The sequence below is a fragment of the Gopherus evgoodei genome, chromosome 2, assembly GCF_007399415.2.
Source record: "Gopherus evgoodei ecotype Sinaloan lineage chromosome 2, rGopEvg1_v1.p, whole genome shotgun sequence".
Taxonomy (NCBI): domain Eukaryota; kingdom Metazoa; phylum Chordata; order Testudines; family Testudinidae; genus Gopherus; species Gopherus evgoodei.
In genome coordinates this window covers 6,219,378-6,244,882 of record NC_044323.1, presented here as the reverse complement: position 1 = coordinate 6,244,882, position 25,505 = coordinate 6,219,378, and the positions used below count along the sequence as shown (strand labels likewise).

The window sequence follows — 25,505 nt, the reverse complement described above, 5'->3', positions numbered from 1 at the left end:
TCTCCGTTTTCAGCCCCCGCTGCGTGTCAATGTGCAGGGGTCACTGGAGCACAGGGAAGCGAACGAGTGCTCTGCTGTGGGGTGAGTGACATTTCCTCCACTCGCGTAGCGCTGGAGTTGGCAGAGGCTGTGGGGATGAGGGCCATACAGGTGGGGGGGGGGGCATGTGTGGATTATATTGGATAGGGAGGATGGCCGGCCGGAATGAATTTGGGCTGCATGCGGATGGAGAAGTACCCACCCCTTCCCCAGCCCGCGGCTAGAATGGGGGACTGCCCTCTTCCACACACACCCCAGCCCCTCCTCGCTGACTGCACAAGGGATTTGCTCTGCACATATGCACAAGCCCACCCCATCCCCTGGACTGCCCTTCCTCACCTGCGCTAGCTTCTTTGTAACTTGGCTCTCCAGCTGGGTCACCAGATGGTTTCCTCTTCAGGGAGTGGCAAGCCTTTCCTTACCAGCACTCCTAGGCATTCATCCCAGTAACTGCCTTGCAGTGCTGCTCCGTAACTTGGTCCCACCCTTTACTCTGGGTTCCAGCTCAGGGGCTCTCTAATCACCAGTCAAGGCCTGTTTCCTTCTAGACCTGCCTTTCTCTGAGCCTCGTCCTACCTTCCTGGCTCGCCAGCCCAAACACCTCTCTTCCCAGGGAGTGACCACACTTTCCCAGCAGCCCCCTTCTGCTGCCAATTTCCTGTCTTTATAAATCCAGCCCAGCTCCTTCCTCTTGAGCTGGGCACTCTCACTGTCAGGAGAGTGCTTAGCAGCTGATCCCCCTCAGCTGTGGCCTGTGGGGTTAATTAGCCCTCTGCTTTCTCTGCTCTCTCTTTCCAGGCAATTGCAGGGGGTAAAACACCCCCTCACAATGAAACAAAACAAAATGAATCCAGCTTAGGCCCCAGTATCTCCCACAGAGCAAGAACTTGCTTGCATCAGCTATGGCTGAACAGGCACCCGTGCCAGATGGCGCTCATTTTGCCCTTTTCCCAGCCTTCTTTGCTGATCACACTTCACAATGGCAAAAGGAAGAGAGTCTTAGGTCATCAAACTGACACCCTGCCAGGGCAGGATTGTTTTGTTGTTGCAGAAGTGAAGTCAGATCTGAAAGTGGAGTTTGGATTAGAGTTCAGGGATGAGGGGGATATTAACAGCCATTTTAAGAATGGGCCTGATTCTCCTGCTCACAGATCATTTCTGTATGCCCTCGAATCCAATGCTTATGCACCCATTTCCTCCTCCTGTCTTCCCCCAGCCCAACCACCTCACCTATCCATCCACAATCAATTCTCCCACTCCACTTGCCCAAGCCAGCCAACCCCACCCAGATCAGAATACTGCCCCTGCTTAGAAATAGCTCCAGCCCCCAGGCTGAGTACTAGTCTCTTCCCTTGTTCTGAATCCTCTCAGCTCACTGGATTTTTCTCAAGATCAAACTTCCCTTCCCTCTGTTGAAGCAGGAAGCAATTGCAGTGCAGAAGACCTCAGTGCCCACAGGAACTAATCTGAAATCAGCACCTCAGAGGCATTGTTTTGCCTGCTATGCATCTGTTGTGTCTACGATCTTAAGCCAATGTACTGCAGTATTTCTTGATATGGCTTTGCTCCAGCCCACAGCCAGGTTCACCGCAGTCCCCCAGAAACAATTACAGCAGCTATGCTATAATGTTCTGTTGACAGGTTGACTTCACCCCAGAACTCCTTAACAACCAACCTCCAGAAGGAGACACTGTTGGGATGCTGAAATTTTATTAACCACCTTGTTCAACTAAGAGAAGGCTTATTTTGAGATCCCACATTAAGTTACTGCTTAGAAGTACGACAAGGGGTAGATTGGTGAGCAACCCCCAATGGATTTCAGCAAATTTAAGGCCCAACACCTCTCTGAGAGGATTCCTTACTGCTCAGGTAGAAATGTGACCCATAGTACAGGTCAGGCAGTGATGCAACTCAGCATGCCACAGATCACTGAATCTTTAAATCAAGAGCAGATGTTTTTCTAGTAGATCTGCTCTAGGAATTATTTTGGGGGGTTTTATGGCCTCCGTTATACAGGAGGCAAGACAAGGTGATTCCAAGACTGGAAGGGATCATTGTGATCTATGAATAATACTAGTGCAAGTTTCAGGAAACATTTTATTTGACAAATATTTCTTTATATGATTCTGAGGTGATCAAATAAACAGCAAGACATAAAAACATGAAATAGTTAAGAGATTTTATTCTAATAGCTTTAATTACAGTGCTTGTTTGTCAAAATGAAAACTGAAACAAGTATACAAAACAGTTTGATTACTAATTGTGTATTGAAAGCATACAGGTTTCCGCAACACTAAACAAACCAGTTCTCATAGTTCCTCAAGTTTAATGTTTTCAACAGCTCCAGCTTCTTCAGTGTTTATCAAAATACAAAAGAAAAAAGTAAAGAGATCTTTTTCTGATGGCAAATCTGAACCTTGCAGTATGAGGGATGCCTAGGGTTTTCACACATATACAGATATGGGATTGTTCCAAAATGGGATTGAATACTTCTAGAATGGAATGACTCTCCAGACTCTCATGCTTTTTTCTAGACACTATACCTAGATGTTTGGTGACTTTTTCATGGTATTTCTTATTTACGTACAGTACTTTCTGACTATAGAGCTTAGGACTGATGTAGGCTGTGCCTTCTGTGGAAAGGTTTTGCCTTCTGGAGTGGTTTACACACAAGTAAAGTACAAAACACTTTACATAGAATGTTAACAAGTTAAAAATGTGAACCTCCCAGAAATTATTGAAGTCTGATAGAAGATCACAATATCAACCGTATCTGAAGCAAAATACAGTGGTTTAAGTTGTATGAATAAATTTGCAAACTGCTTTAAACCAGTTCAAACAAACCTTTGAACACACATGCTATGAACTACAGAAAGATCCAGAGATCTCGCAGTTACATAGATCTGTATTTTAATCAGATGAAGCTTGCTTTCATTTCTGCTTTGCCGTGTCAAAATAATTAAGAAATCACTGGTATTCAAACTGGAATCACAGAAATTATGTCCAACATACTACTTATGTGTTCAAGTGTTTTACTTTTCTGTAGCTATTTAAAAAATAGAGTTCAAGTTAAAAACCAACCACCAAAATGGATCTCACCACAGATCTCACAACCCAACAGGGACAATCTTCAGCTCTATTGCACATTGATTACTGGCAACCCATATGTTAATCCGCTTAAATCCCTTCCCAGTACTAAACAGTTAGTTGATTCTTTACAATAAAAAAGCTGAGTAATATTGCATAGGAGTACCAGAAACTGCCTCATTGGAAACAAAAACTATTTACATTAAATAAGAAACCTAACTGTTTTCAGGCTTGTACTTGCCACATTTACAGCATGGTGCAATACATACTGTGACAAAAGTAATGAAAACAGCTTCCGGCACTCAATACCACAAAGTAGCACAGTTTGCCACATTAGAGTAAAGCGAAGGGCGAAGAGGAGGAAATAAAAGGGAGGGGTGGAAAAAGAGGGAAGAGGAAGTTTTATGGTTTCATTTCTGGTTTCGGAGCTGATTGGACAACCAGTCCAGTCCTTCATAGAGCCCATCTCCACTAGTGGCACAGGTTGCCTGGATATACCAGTTCCTGTGACGAAGAGAATGGAGTCCAAGTTTGTCTGTAATTTCTGCTGCATTCATTGCATTAGGGAGGTCCTGAATGAGGGAAAACAAGGAAGTCATTTTCCACTTAGAAATCCTTTACATATTCCAGTTAAAAAGTGTTCACATATGAGAAGGTACGAAACCAAGAATAACTACCTCCTTAAATGAACACAGAAGTATTTGCATAACACCTCAGTAACTATCCTGACTAAAAGCGAGTTTTCAGAAAAAAGGATTTATTTCATCCTATGAATGAAACTGCCCCTGAAGAAAAAGGAAACTGATAATGGAGAACTGAAATGCAGAATTCATTCTATCAAATGGAAAAGCAAGGATATCTAAAAATTTACCTTTTTAGTTAAATTAGCAGTTAAATTTTAATTTAGCAATTTTTAAGAATTTAAATTACACCTCTGAAAATCTCTGCTCTCAGGTTAAGATTCTGCTTTCTCTAAGCTGTCAATTCAAAGTAACGGCTTTCTGTTTAATCTTTTAACTTTGGTAATGTGCTTTTTAAAAAAGGGAATCTTACAGTCAGGGATCAAATTAAAAAAAGTGGTGGAACGCTATTCAAGCGGTCTACAATTCTATAATTGCTGGATGCTTCTGCCAAGAGATCAGCAGCAAAATGGTTAATGTCATTTAAACTCACTAAGATTCAGAATTAACATGCATTGAGAAGATAGTTCACACTTCAGGGTTACTGTTTCAGGTTACCTGGGAGATCTCACAATGTCAGCTCCCATTTATTCAGAAGGTTCTCTTCAAGGTTGAGGAAATGAGATTTTTCTGAAAAAACTTAAAGTGCCGTTCTGAAGAGCAGGTACATAAATAGCACTCTTAACAGCTCTGCTCCCTGCCTACCTTCAGTTTTAACAATGATGACTTATTGCTTTTAATAGCTGTAGCCAGTAAAGCTGAGTCAGATGAATTCTATTCTTATACACAGAAAAGTTAATTAGTTGCATGTGTTCAAATTTGCAATCCAGTTACATGAGTTTTAAGGAGGACCTAATCTGGACCAAGCCAAGCAAGCACTACTGGTGGTGATGTATGAGACAGAAAATCCAGCTAGACTGAGTTTATGGGGAGTTTGCAGAGCTTGCCACTCAAAAACAAAAAAAATGTTTTTGTAGAAGGGATACCACAAAGGCAGTCAACCGACAGAATTTTTGTACCTATTACAAGAGACACCTAAATTTACCATAACTTGGGGGTCCCCAACGCAGTGCCCGAGGGTGCCATGACACCCGCCAGGCACCTATGTGTGCCCACGTACTGGCCGGTGGATAAGCATCTGCTGAAATGCCGACGAAAAGCATCATCATCAAGAGGTGTTGCTGCCAAAATGCCGCTGAAAAGCAGCGTCACTGCCGAAATGCAGCTGGTTTTCAGCAGGATTTCAGCAGTGACGCCTCTTGACATTGCCGCTTCTTGGTGGCATTTCGGCGGATGCTTGTTCGCCAGCCATGGTTCTCGTCATGTGGCTCCTGGCACCCTGAAAAGGTTGGGGACCACTGTCATAACTGACGCATTAGATAAACTATCTCCAGTTTATTGCATGCTTTGGCAGTGTTTATTTATAGTCAGTTTCCTGACTGCCTGGGGAAACCCAGACAGATACAATAGCAGAAAACACTTTTAAATTAACTTAAATTCAAGTTGGCAGCATTCTTTACTAGCAAGCTGAGAATCTGATATGGAAATTAGTGAGACAAATAAAAACCTATGATTTCACTTCAATGGAGTCAGTTTTCAGAGAAAAAACACTTAAAATTTTGCTGTAGCCAATGGAGCTACAGATCAGTCAATATGGCATTCTACTGAGTACCCTTTCAGTCTCTCACTAAGGAATGTCGAAGACTGTCATACTGCAGTGTACTAAACATTTTAGCGCAACTATTTCATGACTTCAGATTTTTTTTTTTATAGAAGCCTTTAAGATCACTTGCTAACGCATACCTGTTTGTTAGCAAACACTAATAAGACAGCATCTCTCAGCTCATCTTCAGCCAACATTCTCATAAGCTCTTCTCTGGCCTCATTCACTCGTTCTCTGTCATTACTGTCAACCACAAAAATCAAACCTATAAAACAAAAACAATCATTACTAAAAAAAATTGGCTTCACACCAGAAATTCTACTTTAAAAAAAAAATCCCCGTTTTTTCTGGTGGGCAGAGGGTAGGGGCCGGGGAACAATCAAGGCTAAATCTGTAGTATTTTGAAATTTTAACAGAAGATAAGCAAACAGCTTATCAATACGTACCACTCCATGTATCATCTCTGGCTACTACAATATCTTTTGTTTGAGATAATGACAAATCCAAACAAATGCTGACTATGCACAGATTTCCTCCCAATTTTGGGCCAAGAACAAATTTCAAATTATATACACACAGAACTAAAACCACAAAAATATTTTCAGATAGTGTAAGTTCTCTTAAAGAATTGGTATAGGGCAGGAGAGTTGCTATAAGACTTATTTGACGTGTTTTAACATCAATTCCTCTAGTTATCTGATGTCCCTGACTCATGGTTCTATGTTAGCTCTGTAGTAGATGACAAGCACTTAAAAAAGAGCCTATTTTCCTATACTCTCTCCATTAGTTTGAAAGCAGATTTTCAACTCTTGCAGAGGAAACAATTCGGAACTCTGGTTTTGACAGGTAAGCAGCAGAGCTGATTTTCAAGTGTTTTAAAGGGGCAACTGTTGTCATTTTTGCATCTACATTAATCTAATTTTGGAATTGAAACAAACACACTGAAGAATTGATTGGTACCCACTTACCAAACGCTTGAATGGACCGTTTGATGCTTTGGCTTATGTTTTCATGTAGCAAGCAATTCAGGAAAAAAGTTTAACATATGCACAAGTTTCTTTAACACAGACAGTCATTTAACCGATGACTCACCTTGTGTATTCTGGAAATAATGGCGCCAGAGAGGTCTGATCTTATCCTGACCACCTACATCCCACACTGTGAAGCTAATGTTCTTGTATTCTACTGTTTCTACATTGAAACCTGAAATAGAAATTGTGACAAAAACATTGATCAAGCAGGAAAATACACACTACGGTCTCCAATTCATGCTTGGAAGTTAATCATAAAAAAGATAAGTATATGAAGTTGAATTTAGATGCTGTAATTTCACACTTTTCCTCTCAAGACCTCAATATGGTTAAGACTTATTTCTCTTACCTTCTGAAGTCCCCTAAAAATATACAGTAATGAGTGTCTATGACTGGCTCCTCAACTGAAACTTCTGCAGCTGGAACTGTAAGAGGAACTAAAAGGACTTCTAAATATATTCCTTAGTACCTTATCTTCAGATTTTATTGATTTGATTCTAACCTCTGATCATTCCATCTCCCTAGAAGAGCCACTCTGTTTTTCCACCCCTACCCTCCAAAATACTTCATGTTCATGGTGCCCTTAGCAAAGAGAAGTTAAGACAGACTTCCCCACCTATCAAGAGCTGCTCCACACCTTGGCCAGAAGGAATGAAGTTAAAAGCGGTCATATGCTAAGTTCTCTATAAGCAGCGCAGCCACACAGCAGGCTATCAAGGGCCATGCAGGTGTGCAACCAAAGGTGCCTCTCCCCTGGCCCACTGCACTGAGATAGGGCCAGGAGGATTCCTTCCCCCACACCACAGCCCCAGAGCAGCTGCACCCCCAACCCTCATCCCCAACTAGAGCCCCACTCCCTATCCCTCTACCCCAGCCCCCTCATCCCCAGCCCTCGTCCCTGCCCCCTGCATCCCAACCTTCTGCTTCCCCCATACTCTGAACCCCTCAGTCCTTAAACTGCCACACATCACCTCATATTGGTGCACGTAACAAAATTTATTGTGCACAGTGATGTAAAAAATTAGAAGGAACATTGGTCATATGTTCTCTTCTCCTCTCCGGCTTAAAGAGGTAGTGCTTCCACCCCAACCCATCAGAGGCAAACTGTCACTAGAGCCAAGTCAGGATGCAGCACTGCAACTGAGCCATGAAACCAGCAAAGCATGTGACTAACTAAAGACACGGATGTGAACAATGTGTCACTGGGACCAGAATCTCAAAAAGTTTAAAAAAAGCAAGCAAAGTGTAAATATCTTACCTATAGTAGGGATAGTAGTTACTATTTCACCAAGTTTAAGTTTGTACAAAATAGTGGTCTTTCCTGCAGCATCCAGACCAACCATAAGAATACGCATTTCTTTTTTGCCAAAAAGGCCTTTGAAGAGGTTAGCAAAAATATTTCCCATGCTTGAAACAAGGTGTCCCCTCACTGGCCAATGAAATCTAGAGAGAAGAAATTTGAGACAATTAAAAGAACATCATAATTGTTATACTGGGTCAGACCAATGATCCATTTGGCTCTTCTAACAGTGGCAGGTGTGGGATGCTTCAGAGGGAATGAACAGAACAGGGCAGTAACTGGGTTGGGTTAGGGGTGTGTGACTCACAATCTTCGCTAGTAGCCACTGATGGACCAATCCTCCATGAACGTATTCTTTTCAGAACCCAGTTACATTTTTGGCCTTCACAACATCCCCAGGCAATGAGTTCCACAGGTTAATTGTGAAGTGTGTGAAGAAGTACTGCCTTATGGTTTTTTTTTAAATCTGCTGCATATTTATTTCATTGGGCGATCCTTGATTCGTGTGTTCTGTGAAAGGGTAACTAACACTTCCTAATTCACTTTCTCTCCCCCATTTGTGATTGTATAAACCTCTATCACAGTGGTTCTCAAACTTTTATACTAGTGATCCCTTTCGCATAGCAAGCCTCTGAGTGCAACTCCCCTCTTATAAATTGAGCACATTTTTATATATTTAACACCATTATAAAAGCTGAAGGAAAAGCAGGATTTGGGGTGGAGGCTGACAATTTGTGACCCCCCCCATGGAATAACCTCGTGACCCCCCCGAGGGGTCCCGACCCCCAGTTTGAGAACCTCTGCTCTATCATAACCCCCTCAATTATCTCTTTTCTGAGATAAACAGTCCATGTTTTTAATCTCTCCTCACATACAAGCAAAGCGTGTGTTGCCCTTCTCCATACTTTTTCCATTCTAACACCCTCAAAGGATTCTAACAGATTGGTGAGAGAATTTCCCTTTACACAAGCCACACTGACTCTTCTCCAGCATACTGAGTCCATTTTTGTCTGACAATTTTGTTCTTTACTCTATTTTCAACCAATTTGACTGGTACTGAAGTTATGCTTACCACCTTGTAATCGCCAGGATTGTCTCTGGAGCCTCTTAAAAATTTGCATTATGTTAGCTATCCTCCAGTCATCTGGTACAGAGGCTGATTTACACAACAGGTTACATACCACAATTAGTAATTCTGCAGTTTCATATTTGAGTTTCTTCAGAACTCTTGGGTGAATCCCATCTGGTCTTATGTACAAGTTACTGCACGTATAACTACTGACAACATTCTTCATAGTAACATGGGCTAAGAAAAGCTATAGACTAGCAGCTGAACACATTCTAAGAAAGCTGTAAGGAGCTTACGGTATATTTCAGGATTTTAAAATGCACTAGATACAGATTAGTGGGTTTTAAAAATTGTTTTGCCTCAATATGGAAAATTCAAGCACTTTGACAAATGGGGAAAAGGTAGTCCTAATTATAAGATAGCTACCGTAAGTACTCCTGAATCTTTTGTTAGTATGCTTACACAATGTCTTTCAATTACTGACATTCAGTATCACCATCCTTCTCCAATGCTGAAAAGTTATTGGAAAGCTAATCATTAATTTTTAGTGAAAGAAAACACTGAAGTGTACCTATGATTTATCAACATGAACAACACATTTGACTATTTCATCTCGCCCCAACGCTTTGTGCGGGTTACTCATAGCACATATATTACCTCAAAATGATAAATATACCATTCACTCTAAGCTGGCTAGAAGATAAGACCTGAGCCTTTACTTTTTTTTTTTTTTTTTAAAAACACTTCAACATTATCCTGTTTATTAAACAAAAAAGCAGGAATAGAGAAATCCCATGACACAGCCCACCATGTTTCCTTGCTCTTTAACAGTTTCTTCCCTCCTCACCGGTGGATTGATTTATAAGAGGAAGACAATTTGCAGCGCAATCATATTGGCTGAGGCTTTGCTAAACACCAAACCCGCATCTTTGACACATTCTTCTCAAAAGTGGATCAACTGGTTTTATTGAAACTTTCTATGAGATATCACTGACTGTTGGTTGATATTGGGTATGCAAAAATATCAGTCAAAAGGACACCACCATCACTTTCTCAATCACTCTAGTCTAATCCTTTCTATACATGAGTGAGTACTGAGGTTGGGATGAAAGTTGAAGACCAAAAAATAGCTCAGAATTTGAGTCTTTAGGATTTGAGGAAACTAGTGCTCAAACTGTTAAAATACAAGACTAATTTTTAACAGATACCTGCTTTTCTACTTTTAAGTCTTGACCCACAGGGTTACATTTTCAGCAAAACCTTTGCAGTTCACCTTTGTATCTGACATACAGCTACACTTCCATTAAAGGTACATTATGTTGCCATCAGCAAATTCAGTATTACATTCTAAGGATATGCAGTGTTGTAGCTGTGCAGGTCCCAGGATATTGGCAAGACAAGGTGGCTGAAGTAATATCTTTTATTGGAGCAACCCTGTCTCTCACCAACAGAAGCTGGTTCAATAAAAGATATTACCATGTCATTCTAAGGATAGGGATTATTGCAGTTTACGACAATAAATTTTTTTTAACGAATATCACTTTATGTTAGCATTCAACTGAAAGCTACATCCAAGAGAAATTTGACCAGAGAGAAGGGGTAAGAACTTAAAAGCATTTAAAAACAAAAGCTTAATGTTTTTATGTTCCTTAACCAGTAGATGGTGACACTGCATTACAGTGAATTGCTAGCATAATTCACTTTGTTACTGTTTTGCCTAGAAACTGAGGTCTCAAATGTACACTGATATACACAGAGATGACCATCACTAACAGAAAAGTTGAGAAACGTAAAATTAAATTTTAGAACAAAAAAAGACAGCAGGAATATATAGTCAGAAACTGCATGAGTTTTAGAGGATTTCTGTTTACTACAATAAGCCAAATTCTTTATATGTGTTCTTTGTTAACACATTACCAATGAATCAGTCATCTGAAAGTTTATTGCACATGTGCAGTAGGCAAGTGAGACTTATGATTGTCCCTTGAATTTAAGAAATTTTTAAGACAGTCCATGTCCCAGAACACATCTTTCTTTTGATAACTAAAACATGCCAGTTACTACACTTCCCCATCCCCAAAATACTTAGCAATGAGTAATGCAGAGAGAGAAAAATCAGAATCTACCTTGAGTTGTTCAGCAATGTGTTAACAGTATAGTTTCGCTGCAAAACTCATTGAAGGTTCTCAGCAATTAATGTTCTTAAAAATAATGTTCTAATCTATATATTTAACCAAACTTTTAAAAATAATTGTGGAATTACTGAATATTACTGAAGCCAATATAAAAATATTTGAATTTAGACTAAATATGACTCAGTGTAGTGGCCAAGAAAGATCTGCACATGCCAGTGCCTTCTGTCAAAGGGATCCTTATTATTTTCAGCATGATCAAGAAGCTACTGCTCTCGTTTACATTAGGATAGGCACAGTGTAATGCTTCTGATGCACCAATGTCCATGTTTTGCTTATTCCATGAATAGGAGACTTCAGTCTCAAGGGCTGTCATTCTAGAATCTTTCACCAACATTTAATTCACTTAAGTTTAAAAAGATGTGGCATGGAAACTGTCCTTAGTGTTGGTTTTACTTCCAGTTAAAGTTTGTTTTACTGTCATTGTTAAAAAGAGATGCTTTCTCTTAAGAAAACTTAATGCTGCTTTCATATCCCTATAGAGCCAAAACACTGGGCTATCAGAGAGAACGGAAGCTCAACTTATGAATGCTGTATCAAACAGAAAGACTGTGGCATGACTCATTTGCAAAGGAATGCATTTCCTTCTTTCTAGAGCCCCTATTTCCTCAAAAGACTGTCACGGGTCTTCCAGACAAGAACAGGAGATGCCTCCTTTCGCAGCAGACACTGCCAATCCTTATTTGGCGAGAGGGGAGTGAATGACAGGAAGTGCTCCACTGGGCACCAGTATGCTGCCTCCACAGCAGCTCCCTATACCAGATTATATAAGAAAATAAAGTCCAAGTCTCCTCTTTAAAAAAAAAAAAAGATTTATAACCACAGCCCCGTTGGAGGTCTGAGTACGACCACTATTAGGCTACTTTACAAGTCCTGTAAAAAGTTAAGAGTAAATTTTTAAAAGACATTTTACACGTTTAAAGGCATGTAACTCAATTTAGGTTATGACTATCTTGACAGTAGCCATTTAAAATTTGATACTCAGTTAACATGTAGTTGAGATTCTCAACATCTTCCCATGCCTCAAAAAAAGCATAAAATCTGTGCTTGTCTTACAGTAAGAAGTTTCTATGTTTACACTTGCATTCCATTGCTACTTCCCTTCCACAAACTAGAGAGACCTAGTAGGATTTTCCTTGAATCCTTTCCATGGCAGATAAGTTTGTGCTCCCCATTTAAGCCTAAATTAAAACTATCATCTTCCTCATTAGTTTTATGACATCCACCTTTCTATTCAACTTCAGATTTTTACACTTTCCGCTATGTCTCCATTTTAAATTATCTTAACTCTTCTCAGATACAATGTATCTTTTACTACACTTGTTATCCAGTTCTGTATCTAGTCCAATATTCTCTATAGTAGCACCCAAACAGTACCCAATACTTGAGACGATACAGCTGTAGTACAGTTTTCATCCTTGTAAGAGTCAGAACTTGAAACATTAGGTACCCATCTCACAGAAGCAAGACTTACCAGTAGCAATGCTCTAGTGCAGTGGTCCCCAACGTGGTGCCTGTGGGCACCATGGCGCTCGCCAGGGCATTTATGTGTGCCCGCCTAGTGCTCAGCAGGGGAAAGAAGCAACGGCCCTGCGCCTGCTGGGGACAGAATTAATGCTGCAGGCGCCAGTGTTCTTGGTCCCCGGCAGGCGCAGGGCCCCACCTAGTGTCCAGCAGAGGAGAGAATCTGGGGCCCCGCGCCTGCTGGGGACAGAGTACTCCGGGGCTGCAGGCACCAGTCTTCTCTTTCCTCACGGCTTTTCTCCGGCTTCTCTCTTGATTCATATATTATGTAATATTAAATGATTTTTTGTATTATTTAATGTACAAATACAAAATAAGTCTTGAAAAATTGTTGGTGCCCATCACACTATTCTGAAAACATGAATGTGCTACTGGCCACAAAAAGGTTGGGGACCACTGCTCTAGTGAGAAACCCAGCTGCAAACCTGAGTTAATTATGCAATTCCTGGTGCTATTCGTGGACTCTGCTTGGGGACTCTTCTGTATTTGTCTCTGGCCAGGTGTCAGATAAAACTTACCCCCTGGCATGGCTGCTGGATGGAGGGAAGCTTCTATTATTTTACCCCTCTTCCAGTCTCCAATTCCTTTTCTGTCTCCTTCCAATCAGCATAACTTGCATTGTCACCACCCCATAATCTCGCTCTTTTTTTAAGACTAGTTTGTGCTATTTTTACACATTCTCTTACATTAACAATAGTATTCAGTCATGCCTTCTGTATCTTCACATGTCTGTATAGTGCAAAGTATAACAGGGACTTACTAATCACGACTGGGGCATCTCACACTACTGTAATATAAACAGTGTCTTCTAGTTCTTTCCCCTAGCACATCTACTTATGAAGATCACCAGCCTAATTATTAACACTGACAATTTCTGAATAGTTATTCTCCACTCCATATGGAGAGACCTTTAATTGCAGTGTGAACATACTCAAAAAGGCCCATGAAAAGTAAACAGCCCTGCAGCCTGAGCTTCATGAGCCAGAGTCAGCTGACATGGGCCCGCCGCACACATTTATAGTGTAGACATACCAGTGTTTTCTCATTCTCTTGCCTGTTCCAGATGTCTGGACATGTGCCATTATGTGTCTTACCTGAGAAAAGGCAAACTATACTAGAGTGAGAGTCTTAACTACCCAATATATGGTCTATTCTTAAATAAAGAATCTTCCTCTACTCAAGTTAGTAGAGACCCCAAATATTACCACTGTTGGCTGTATGACAGTCCAGATGAAGATAATTTGGTGGTCTCAGTCTAGTTCCCAGTGCTATCAGATCTAAGCTGGTAATTAAGCTTAGAGGATTCAGGTGCTAGTATCTCATTTTCTCAACTGTAAGGTTCAGATCTGAGAGGGAATGCTATGACACCAGTGCACAGGTATAACGAGCACAAGTAGTTCAGCTGGGGCTTGTCTACATGGCAAAAGCTACCTTAATATGGTTTATCCTTGTCTTTATATGCAGCCAAACCATATTCAGCACCACCCATTGTCAGCAACAGGTAGTTTTGCATTATAAGCAAGTCCCATCTGGCATCCCCAAAAGAGATACTAGAAAATGAACAGATTCTATTTTCTTATCACCTGTAAGGGAGGGTCCTCCAGGTCAGGGGTTGGACAGATTGAGCTGCTGCTAAATGTGCCAACAGCGTTTTGTAGACACGATTTCAGCCTCCCTGGATGTCAATCTAGTACCATTCACCAGCTCTGAATATTCCAAAACACCCCTTGCTGCTCTTACTCCTGTTTTGTTGCTCCTCATTAGGCCGAGCCCTGGACTACACTGCAAACATATGTTGGTGGAACTATATCCCTCAGGTGAAAACCCACACCTGAGCGGAACAGTTATACTGACCAAACCACTGGGGCAGACAAAACTCTTAATGGGAGGGCTTCTCCCATCGACTTAGCTATTGCCACTCAGGGATGTGGAGTGCCTACGTCAAAAGGAGAAGCTTTTCTGTCAGCATAGGCAGAGCCTTAACTAAGCGCTACAGTGGCAGCTGCATCGCTGCGTGGTTGTAAGTGTAGACAAGCCCCGAGCACTACAGAGCACACCCGTACTCTGATATTGCATTCTATAGCACCTCCCATAAGGTTTGCACAGTGGTAGAAACCTGTTATTCAGGTTCAGTTAAGACCTTGTGTGTCATTGGTAAGCAATAAGAGGAACAAAGACTCATTTCTGGATAAGACTCTGCAAATTTATAACAGGAAGTAGAAGATCTCAAACTACAGGTAAATTTCTAGCAAGTGATGTATCTTAAACTCACAGCAAAGTTAAAATTAGAGTCAATGAGTCTTATACTAATGTTTTACTATGCAGGATTCATTGTAGAAGTTTGTCAAGTGGCAAGGCACCACAGACAAGTGGCTTTAAACATTACACAATCTAAAATAAAAGATGTGACTAAAATTTACATGGTTAGTAGTGTTCTATACTTCTGCATCCATACCAGTTTTAATGACATTTTATTTTACTTGCATGCCTTTAGAAATTCAGTATGTTCCTCCTTTTCCTGCTCACATGCTGTCCAATAGTTGTTGAATAAAGCCAGTCTACTAATTTTAATTCAAACTATACTGTAAATCTGACAAGAAAGGTGCATATTTGTACTGATGTTTTAACTAGGATTTAAGATCTTTGAAAACTAGAATGCAATTTTTTAGTCCATGGTCGGACAGCCTGAGAAGGAGCCAGAATTTACCAATGTACATTTCCAAATAGCCACAGTAATACGTCAGCAAGTCCCCCTCCCTGAGGCTTCCACCCATCGGCAGCGCCGATCAGCGCCTCCCCCTCACTCCCAATCACCATTTTTGTGGCATGCAGAATGCTCGGGGGGGGGGGGGGGGGGGGAGCGAGGGCACGACAGGCTCAGGGGAGGGAGCAGGGCCTATCCCAGAGCCAAGGGTTGAGCAGTGAGCACCCCCTAGCACATTGGAAAGTTGGTGCCTGTAGCACCAGCCCTGGGGTCAGTCCCTATACAAGGAGCTGCATATTAACTTCTGACAAGCCGAATGTGGCTCCAGAGCCACAGGTTGGCCACCCCGTTTTAGTCTTTCATGGCACAGTTCCATTTGGCCATGTACAACTGATTCAACTTCTTTATCGACTGAAAAAAAAGCAATTGTGATGTAAGCCGCCATCTCCTGCAACTGTACACTGTTTTAACTAAAAGATATTGTAGAATGCTTTAAGGCAACAGAGTGGGGAAAAACCTGTACATCCAACATTCTTCTGCCATTTTCACAATTTAAGGAGTAGAATGTTGATGCAATACAAGTATATTTACATCTGTGCTCCTCCATAACAGCACTCACATCGAGCTTCAGCAGCAATTAAACTGGTGTCACACGTGTTCACTGTTTCAAACCACTGCAAGAAAAGCTACTGGGCAGGAGCATAAGCATCTTGCTCACAAACTCTTCTACTACAGATGACATCCAACACTGAAAAGATGGAAAGGCACTGCTAGCAAATAAGACTGACTGCAGAAAAGCTTAATTCCTTACTTCAGAGTACAAGCATGTCACGGGAGGAGTGGTAAATACATTCGAGGGTAGGGACAGGATACAGAGGGGCCTAGACAAATTAGAGGATTGGGCCAAAAGAAACCTGATGAGGTTCAACAAGGACAAGTTCAGAGTCCTGCACTTAGGACGGAAGAATCCCAGGCACTGTTACAGACTAGGGACAGAATGGCTAGGAAGCAGTTCTGCAGAAAAGGACATACGGGTTACAGTGGACGAGAAGCTGGATATGAGTCAACAGTGTGCCCTTCCTGCCAAGAAGGCTAACGGCATTTTGGGCTGCATAAGTAGGGGTATTGTCAGCAGATCGATAGACATGATCATTCCCCTCTATTCAACTTTGGTGAGGCCCCATCTGGAGTACTGTGTCCAGTTTTGGGCTCCACACTACAAGGAGGGTGTGGAAAAACTGGAAAGAGTCCAGTGGAGGGCAACAAAAATGATTAGGGGGCCGGAGCACATGACTTATGAGGAGATGCTGAGGGAACCGGGATTGTTTAGTCTGCAGAAGAGAAGAATGAGGGGGGATTTGATAACTGCTTTCAACTACCTGAAAGGGGGTTCCAAAGAGGATGTATCTAGACTGTTCTCAGTGGTACCTGATGACAGAACAAGGAGTAACGGTCTCAAGTTGCAGTGGGGGAGGTTTAGGTTGGACGTTTGGAAAAACTGTTTCAGTAGGAGGGTGGTGGAGCACTGGAATGGGTTACCGAGGGAGGTGGTGAATCTCCTTCCTTAGAGGTTTTTAAGGTCAGGCTTGACAAAGCCCTGGCTGGGATGATTTAGTTGGGAATTGGTCCTGCTCTGAGCAGGGGGTTGGACTAGATGACCTCCTGATGTCCCTTCCAACCCTGATATTCGATGTCTGTTAAAAAGTGAAAGCATCTGTAAGGAAGGCATTCTGAAGACTTGCAAAGCCTTTAGCCAGCACTAGCAGTTTCAGCTGTTTTTCCTTCAGCTTTTTCTTTCAATAGCTACAACTGGTAAAGAGTATCATTAATGTACATACACATTCTTGTGCACCACAACATGCTATTTACAATATAACTAGTCAAAATGCCTTCTTTGTATTAAAAAACTGACCACTTTGAAGCCACAGCACTACTGGTCTGAAATGTAATATTAAACTTGTGATTTCAGATATGTATTTAAAATATTGTTCACAGCAGTCCTTTTCTCCATCCCCAACTGCCTATATTAGCTTTCTTGTCAATATAACCAAAATGTAATTATAGAAACTGCTTCGTGTGTCCAAATGTTTTGCCAGCTACTTATATGCTTAATGGGCATGAATGACATGCTTATGAATCAATTCCCCTCCTCCCCCTAATAAAAAAACATCAAAGGCACTCTTCCTCATTGAAGACTAAGTAAAATTTGTATTTCCATAGACTTCTACAAAGTGCTAACAAATGAACAGAGTGAGGAAAAACAAAATCAAAGAAAAATAGTTTTACTCAACTTCTTTAGTTTTCCTTGCTGTGGCTTGTAAGAATAGTAGACAAAATACTTAGAACAAAGAGCAATTTTGAAGTTGGCACTATGCCTTTGACCTGTAAAGTACTGTTTAGATGTTGGGTCATTTCTAACTTTCACAGGGATAAACTATCTTAGGGCTTGTCTACATCAGAAAGTTGCAGCGCTGGTGAGGGAGTTACAGCGCTGCAACTTTGAAGGTGTACACATCTGCAGGGCATCACCAGCGCTGCAACTCCCTGTTTGCAGCGCTGGCCGTACTCCCGTTTTGTCTCGGGTGTAGAGGATCCAGCGCTGGTGATCCAGCGCTGGTAATCCAATGTAAACACTTACCAGCGCTTTTCTTGACCTCCGTGGAAGGAGGAAGCCTCTGGTAATCAAGCTGGTCTCCTTCCCCAGCTTGCTCTCGCGTTCCCGGAACCCCGAGCAAGCAGGTCTCCTTCCCTGCGGTTTGCAGGGGGGATCGGGAACGCGAGAGCAAACCGGGAAAGGAGACCAGCTTCGCCGCGGTTTGCTCTCGCGTTCCCCGAGCAAGCAGGTCTCCTTCCCTGTGGTTTGCAGAGGGGTTCGGGAACGCGAGAGCAAACCGTGGCGAAGCTGGTCTCCTTTCCCGGTTTGCTCTCGCGTTCCCCAAACCCCGAGCAAGCAGGTCTCCTTCCCTGCAGTTTGCAGGGGGGGTTCGGGAACGCGAGAGCAAACCGGGAAAGGAGACCAGCTTCGCCGCGGTTTGCTCTCGCGTTCCCCGAGCAAGCAGGTCTCCTTCCCTGCGGTTTGCAGAGGGGTTCGGGAACGCGAGAGCAAACCGCGGTGAAGCTGGTCTCCTTTCCCGGTTTGCTCTCGCGTTCCCCGAACCCCGAGCAAGCAGGTCTCCTTCCCTGTGGTTTGCAGAGGGGTTCGGGAACGCGAGAGCAAACCGCGGCGAAGCTGGTCTCCTTTCCCGGGTTGCTCTCGCGTTCCCCGAACCCCGAGCAAGCAGGTCTCCTTCCCTGCGGTTTGCAGAGGGGTTCGGGAACACGAGAGCAAACCGCGGCGAAGCTGGTCTCCTTCCCCGGTTTGCTCTCGCGTTCTCCAAGCCCCCCCTTGAAGCCGCCCAACAGCGCTGCAGTGTGGCCACATCTAACACCACTTGCAGCGCTGGTTGCTGTAAGTGTGGCCACTCTGCAGCGCTGGCCCTATACAGCTGTACTAATACAGCTGTAACAACCAGCGCTGCAAAATTTTAAATGTAGACATGGCCTTAGAAGTTTTAGTGGCAATGTAATCTAGCAGCATAGTATTTCACACCTGAAATGGATATAGCCAGTTAAACATACCTGCCTGCTTTCTTTTGTACTTGAAGAATCTGTTTCCTTGCAGCTTAAAAATGTTCTACTGCAGCAAATTTTAAAAATAGCTCTTGATCAGAATACTGTCAAGGATGTAACTTCACTGACTCCATAGATGACTATTCAACAACAGTTATACCCAACGATTAGTAGAAGTTTACTGGCCTTTCACCTATGAAGCAAAGGATGAAAGACAGCTAAATAGGAAGTAGTTGTAGTCAACTCAAAGAATTCTTTGAAGCTGGAATTATAGTTTTTGATTTCTAATTTTTTCTATTGAAATCAAGACTGCTACTTTCAAGATACTATTTACAAGACTAAAATTAAGCATAAATTTTAGATCAGTTTCTCTCAAACGGGGGTTGCTGCTTGTGGTGGGAAAGCCCCTGGTGGGCTGGGCTGGTTCGTTTACCTGCCCCAGTCGATTGCAGCTCCCATTGGCTGTGGTTCACCGCTGCAGGCTAATGGGGACTGCTGGAAGCGGCGGTCAGTAAGTCCCTCGGCTCACAATGCTTCCAGCAGCCCCCATTAGCCTGGAGCAGCGAACTGCTGCCACTGTGAGCTGTGATCAACTGGACCTGCGGACGGGGCAAGTAAACAAACTGGCCTGGCCTGCCAGGGGCTTTCCCTATACAAGCAGCAATCCCAATTTGAGAGAAACTGTTTTAGAGGTAGAAGTCATGTTAATTTTCAGAATTTTTAGTCTAAGTATGTATCATCATCAGGAATCTAACTTTCTATGAAGTCTTATAACTAAAAATGAGTCATATACAAAGTATTTAAAGATAAGCTGCAAAGCAAGAGATGGTATCATTTAATACTCTCATGATGTATTAACAGCAAAGAATCCTGTGGCACCTTATAGACTAACAGACGTTTTGGAGCATGAGCTTTCGTGGGTGAATACCCACTTCTTCAGATGCATGTGGTGGAAATATCCAGGGGCAGGCAGGCAGGCAGGCATGTATATGTATATGTATATGTATATGTATGTGTGTGTGTATATATATATATATATATGCTAGCATATATATACCTGAGGAAGTGGGTATTCACCCACGAAAGCTCATGCTCCAAAACGTCTGTTAGTCTATAAGGTGCCACAGCATTCTTTGCTGCTTTTACAGATCCAGAGGAATGCTGCGGGCCACAACTGTTCTCAAATGCTTCTCCAAATGAAGTGAACTTCTCTGCCAAACTGCCATACAAGAGCAGCTAAATATCAGGACCAAATAAATGCAACTGCTGCAGGGGCTGAAGGCGGCTTAGCACCTCTTCAGATCAAGATTATGTTCTTCATTGACAGTATATCTTACTTGCAACTTTGGCCACAGTTTCTCAATTGCTTCTGCAGGAGAACGAACCATGACTCTTAAAGAACATAGTCCACCTAAATCCCATTACATCTCTTCTATCTGTTACATTCACCTATGTCTACTTAAATTGTAAGTTCTTCTGGGAAGAAACCTTCTTCACACTGTGTGCACGTACAGTGCTAAGCATAATGGGGCCCGTAGGTGCTACTGTAATAGAAACAAATAGGAGGAATATGTGTATCAACAGTTAGATATTGCCCTAGCGCACTAAAGATTTAGTCATTCCCGCAGTAACGCGAACAGAAGTAGATTGCACAATGTTCTAGAACCCATGGAAACAAAAGATGGACCCTTTAACATTTTACTCAAAAGCACATCAGTCTGGGGTTCTTGTTTTCAAGTTCAATCTGATGCATAAGAAGCAGCGACGCACTTCTAAGTTTCAAAAATAAAACCCTGAACCACATTAAAATATTATGAACAACTGGTGTATCACAAGACAAAGAACAGGGGTAACCCAATAACGTTTATCTAAAAATACAGGTGAACAATTTAACATATTCCATAGTAATTCAGTGAGTTCTCTCAACTTTTGGCAGTCCACATTTTTTAAGTTTAGAGAGACTCATTTGGATCATAACTTCTGTATCTTCCTTTACAAAAAGGTTGGCAAAAAATGTAAAGGATTCACTTTACTGGAAGGATTTTGACTACAATCACGAGATTTCTGGGCAGAAGCCTCTTCTATTTTTTAACTTCTGGCTGTCCCCAATTGCCTGAAAGATGATGTCAGAGTTAAGTGTAGTCTGCTACCCAGTCAAGTCACATCTAAAGTAATTTGATCACAGCTGTATCTGCTATTAAAAATGGTGAAACCTAAGAACACTATGCTCAGCCTAACCAGCAGAAAGTGTTGACGACTTCCACTTAAACAGAATGTGGCTCAGACTTAAAATAGCAAAATACTTATACACTTTAAAACTACTACACCTCTACCTCGATATAACGCTGTCCTCGGGAGCCAAAAAAATCTTACCGTGTTATAGGTGAAAAAGCGTTATATTTAACTTGGTTTGATCTACTGGATCGTGCAGCCCCGCCTCCCCCGCCCTGGAGTGCTGCTTTACTGCGTTGTATCCGAATTCGTGTTATTTAAGCATAGAGGTGTATGTGTCTGACATACTACCCCACCCACTATGAGTTCAACACTATGATTAAATTCACCCTAGATACTGTGAATAAAGTCAAGTTAAAGAATAAATGAAACAAGATTGGTGGTTGACACATGACCAAATCCAAGAGCCAATGCTCAACTGATTGTTTGGATCAAGATCAACATATGAAGAGGAATATTAGAATTGAGACATCAGCAAAAGTAATATCATATATTCACACAATGTTTCCATGTATTAGAAACAAGAAATAAAATTAGATACTTGCAAGCAGCAAGAAAAAATGCTGAATAATGCAGAAAAACAGCTGTTGTAGCAGGAAACTGATTCAAAACTTTTGCCCATCAGGAAAAGGAGAGCATGATAACTGGGGATAGTGGTAGCTGTAATACCAGCTCTACAGCTTCCACGCTAACAAGGCCTTCAACAGACTGGGAGGGAAAAAAAGACACCTGATTTTTCATGGAATCTCAATTTTATACAACTATGGCTACATGAGAGCACTTACAGCAGCACAGTGGCACCAATGGAGCTGTGTCACTGTAAGCTCTCTAATGTCACTGCTCTAAGCAGATGGGAGTCTCCTGTTCACTTAACTAACCCACCCCCAATGAATGGCAGTGGCTATGTTATCCGGAGCTCTCCTGCTGCCATAGTGCTGACCACATTGGTGCTTAACCAGGCACAAGTTATGTCCCTCAGGGGGGTGGCCAATTCACACCCCTGAGCAACACAACTTGTGTTGACTTAAGCTGTAGTGTAGCCATAAGCTATGTTGACCAAATGTACCCATTGTAAAGAATCCAGAATACTGAAATACTCATGAGAATGACCTACACATGATAAAATATTTTGTAACAGATGATGAAACTAAAGTGTACTACTACTCTGCAACGAAAATATTGTCATCTCAGTGATTTTCTGAGCAGGTTTGATAGGAAGAGAGTCATTTCACTTAACTCGCATCCTTCTGAACTCAACCAATCTTGTTGTCAAGATGGGTTTCTTTCCTTCTTCCACGAATGTATGTAATAAGGGTTCTGAGGGGTAATTATGCCCTTAGATGTACCCATGCACCCCTAGTTCCCACAGACAGTTTCACATGGGGTAACACACACTGAACAATTCTGATGAGTCACAAAAAGGAAGAGAATCCAGTCTACTCCTAACTCTGCTAGCTCCAAAGCCTAGGACAACTCTCCATTTTGTCAACACACTCAGCAAGTATGACTCAGACCTACACAAAAGATCTATTGAGTAAGAATGTACCACTTTTATAGTCCCTTTTCAGATAAGAATGCAAAAAAAAAAATTACTTTCATATAACTTTATATAAAGGGATTTGCTGATACAGACTGATGTTGAGATGAGTAACAGACACTATATCTGATTCAAGTTTCTTGAATTAAGAACTCATGGCAAATAAGTGGACACCATGATCAGTCAAGCCACCTATTTATGGGCACAACCTAACCTGCACCTAATTTTTAAAATGAGTTTTTTAACCAGTGTCCATTGCTATAGCTCCCAAAGCCGCTGAGTTTGTAGAAGTGACATTTGTTTAAACCATCTCTTGGTTTTGCTGCTCTGCCAGAGCAGAGGTGTCAGTAAGCATGGCAAATGAAGACAGTCGAGCCAGCCAATGTAAGAGCTTCAAGTCAGGTAAATTTCCTCACCTTTTTATCCAGGGCTACCATTACAATAATGGGTTGGGGGAAGCAGGCAGCTCCCAAGCTTTGCAACAATTATGGGTGCCCAGTAGAAGAAATAATGGCATCAAACTAACCCCCTAAATACATTTTCAGAAAATCCCTTTCCTTCCATACCTACAAGCTTAACACTGTACATAATGGTAAAATTTTGAGTAGAAAGCCACAAAGAACTAAAGGATATTTGGAGAAAAAGTCTAACTCCCTTAAAGGAAGAGAATGATAGGGAATACCCAAATTCAGATAAAAAACTGCCAGGTTATTAGAGTGGCAAAAATAGTAATAGAATTTTTCTGCTATATGACCTTGGACAAATCACTCAACTTTAAGTTCTCAATTTCTCATTGGTACAACAGGGATAATAATGCTCTTCAAAGAGGTATTGTGAGGCTCAGTGGTTGCACAGCAAATTATTATCTGAATAGTTAATATTTCAGCTATAGATGAAGCTGATGGAGTCAAAATAAAACTTATGCATACACTCAGCCAACCTGTGGAATTTGCTTTGGTAGGGCAAGTGCCAGTCAAATACTTTGACTAGATGATTTTGTGACAAAACAGTTTTAATGATACTAAAATGGAGTAAAACCAATCATGCCTCATGATCAATGAATTCTTTCATGTAGAGCACTATACTTCTGGCAAGCTGGATTGTGGGAGGAGGTTACCTTCCTGGAGTATCATATATGGGACACAGATAAAGGCAAATGGGATTTTATAGGTCAGCCGCTAATCTGTCATAAGGAAGCCATGCACACTGAGTAGGGTGGAAGGCTGATCTCCTGGGTCACCCACCCAAGCAGTTGAGACTGGGAAGAAATTCTGTTCCAGGGTAAAGACAGCAACTCTACTCCTCACCATTTTATCCTATCACACAACCCGACTCAAGCACTACAAGAATTAAGCAATTATACCCTCAAACCTTTAATGAAGGCACATACTCAGCACACATCCCTGATCACACTCCCAAGACTGGACAGACATTAAATACCTATAGAGAGCCAAGAGTCTGAGGAAGAGGAGAATCCGTATGCCTTGGGCCAGCTCTGAGTTACCTGGAGAGGGAGATCTGACCTGACAGCCACCCCCATCCAACTCCCCCAAGGGGGGGAAGAGAATGTTGGACCTGTAGACCTGCCTGACAGGGCCAAGTTTGGGGAGTTAGGTGCATAGAGCTGACCAGGCCAAGGTGGGGGGTTCTGGGCTGAGGGGGACACAGGTCAGGTGCCTAGGCCGGGTCCAGGCTGGGGGGAGGAGGGGAGAGGGGGCCTAGGCCGGGTCCAGGCTGGGGGGAGGAGGGGAGAGGGGGCCTAGGCCGGGTCCAGGCTGGGGGGAGGAGGGGAGAGGGGGCCTAGGCCGGGTCCAGGCTGGGGGGGGGAGGGGGGAAAGGGGAGAGAGGGCCTAGGCCGGGTCCAGGCTGGGGGGCGAGGAGAAGGGGAGAGAGGGCCTAGGCCAGGGCCAGGCTGAGGGGGGGGAAGGGGAGAGAGGGCCTAGGCCAGGGCCAGGCTGGGGGAAAGAGAGAGGGCCTAGGCCGGGCCTGGGGGGGAGAGGGGGAGGAAGGCAGGACTGGAACCCCACCCGGGCAGCGACCGTTTGAATCGCTCGCAGCTCCCCGAGCGTCCCACGCTCCCCAGGGCGGGGCGGCCTGCTGGGCAACACGGGCCCTCGGCAGGGACGCGCCAGGCCGCCCCCGCTGCTCCGGGACACCCAGCAGGCCGGGCCCCGCCGCTCCCCCACCCCCGGGCCCGGCCTCCTGCGCCGAACGGCCCCAGGCCGCCGCGGGGGGCGGGAGGGCGTGGGGCGGAGGCTGGGCCGGCGGCGCGAGGGGACTGTGGCCGCTTACCCGGCGCTGGCTGCCCCCGGCTCTGGGTCGGCTCCCTCCTGCGCTTCTCTCGCGCTCCCCGCCCAGGCTCACAAGATGGCGGCTGCGGGCAGCCACGTCAGTGCCAGGGCTGCGCGGAGCACGACGGGTAACCGAGGAGGGGACCGGTGGGCGGGGCTCCCGCGGCGCCCAGGTTCGGCGGGCAGACGGGGGAGGGGGCAGGAGCGACGAGGTGGCGCGCTAGGGGGCGGGGTCGCGGTATCCCCGTCGCGCGCGCCGCGGGGGCGGGGCCGAGAGCCTCAGGGAGGCGCGCGCCGGGGGCGGGGCCTGGGAGTAGAGGAGGCTTTTGCCGCGTGCTGCGTTGGGCCTTTGCCCGCTGGGCGGGGCGGGATGTGAGCGGCCTGGGCGGCCCTGGGGCAGAGCGGGCCTGTCCGTCCTGCTGGCGAAGCCGCAGGCGCCTGGCGACACACGTACGCCTCGCATCGGGGGAGGGGGGGTGACACGAGCACCTTGCGCACCTTTGTGATAGCACACCCCTTACGGTGATAGCACATCCCTTGTGGTGAC

General features: G+C 43.6%; 1 protein-coding gene across 1 annotated transcript; it reads right to left on the bottom strand.

Moving 5' to 3' along the window:
• Window positions 1–2,201: 2,201 nt before the first annotated feature.
• Window positions 2,202–25,067, bottom strand: ARF1 (ADP ribosylation factor 1). The gene is made up of 5 exons (XM_030549864.1): window positions 24,960–25,067; window positions 7,759–7,943; window positions 6,562–6,672; window positions 5,610–5,734; window positions 2,202–3,698 (listed from the first exon to the last, which is right to left on the bottom strand). The coding sequence occupies exons 2-5, from the start codon at window positions 7,904–7,906 to the stop codon at window positions 3,537–3,539; spliced, it is 546 nt and encodes a 181-aa protein (XP_030405724.1). The 5' UTR covers window positions 7,907–7,943; window positions 24,960–25,067; the 3' UTR covers window positions 2,202–3,536.
• Window positions 25,068–25,505: the final 438 nt, after the last annotated feature.

Bases quoted from the DNA above. Each gene is read 5' to 3' on its own strand.
- ARF1 (XM_030549864.1), bottom strand. From the start codon at position 7,906: ATGGGAAATATTTTTGCTAACCTCTTCAAAGGCCTTTTTGGCAAAAAA. The intron at 6,673-7,758 runs GTAAGATATTTA...TTTCTATTTCAG, and splicing joins AACTACTATCCCTACTATAG to GTTTCAATGTAGAAACAGTA. The intron at 3,699-5,609 runs GTATGCGTTAGC...TCCCTCATTCAG, and splicing joins TAGTGTTTGCTAACAAACAG to GACCTCCCTAATGCAATGAA.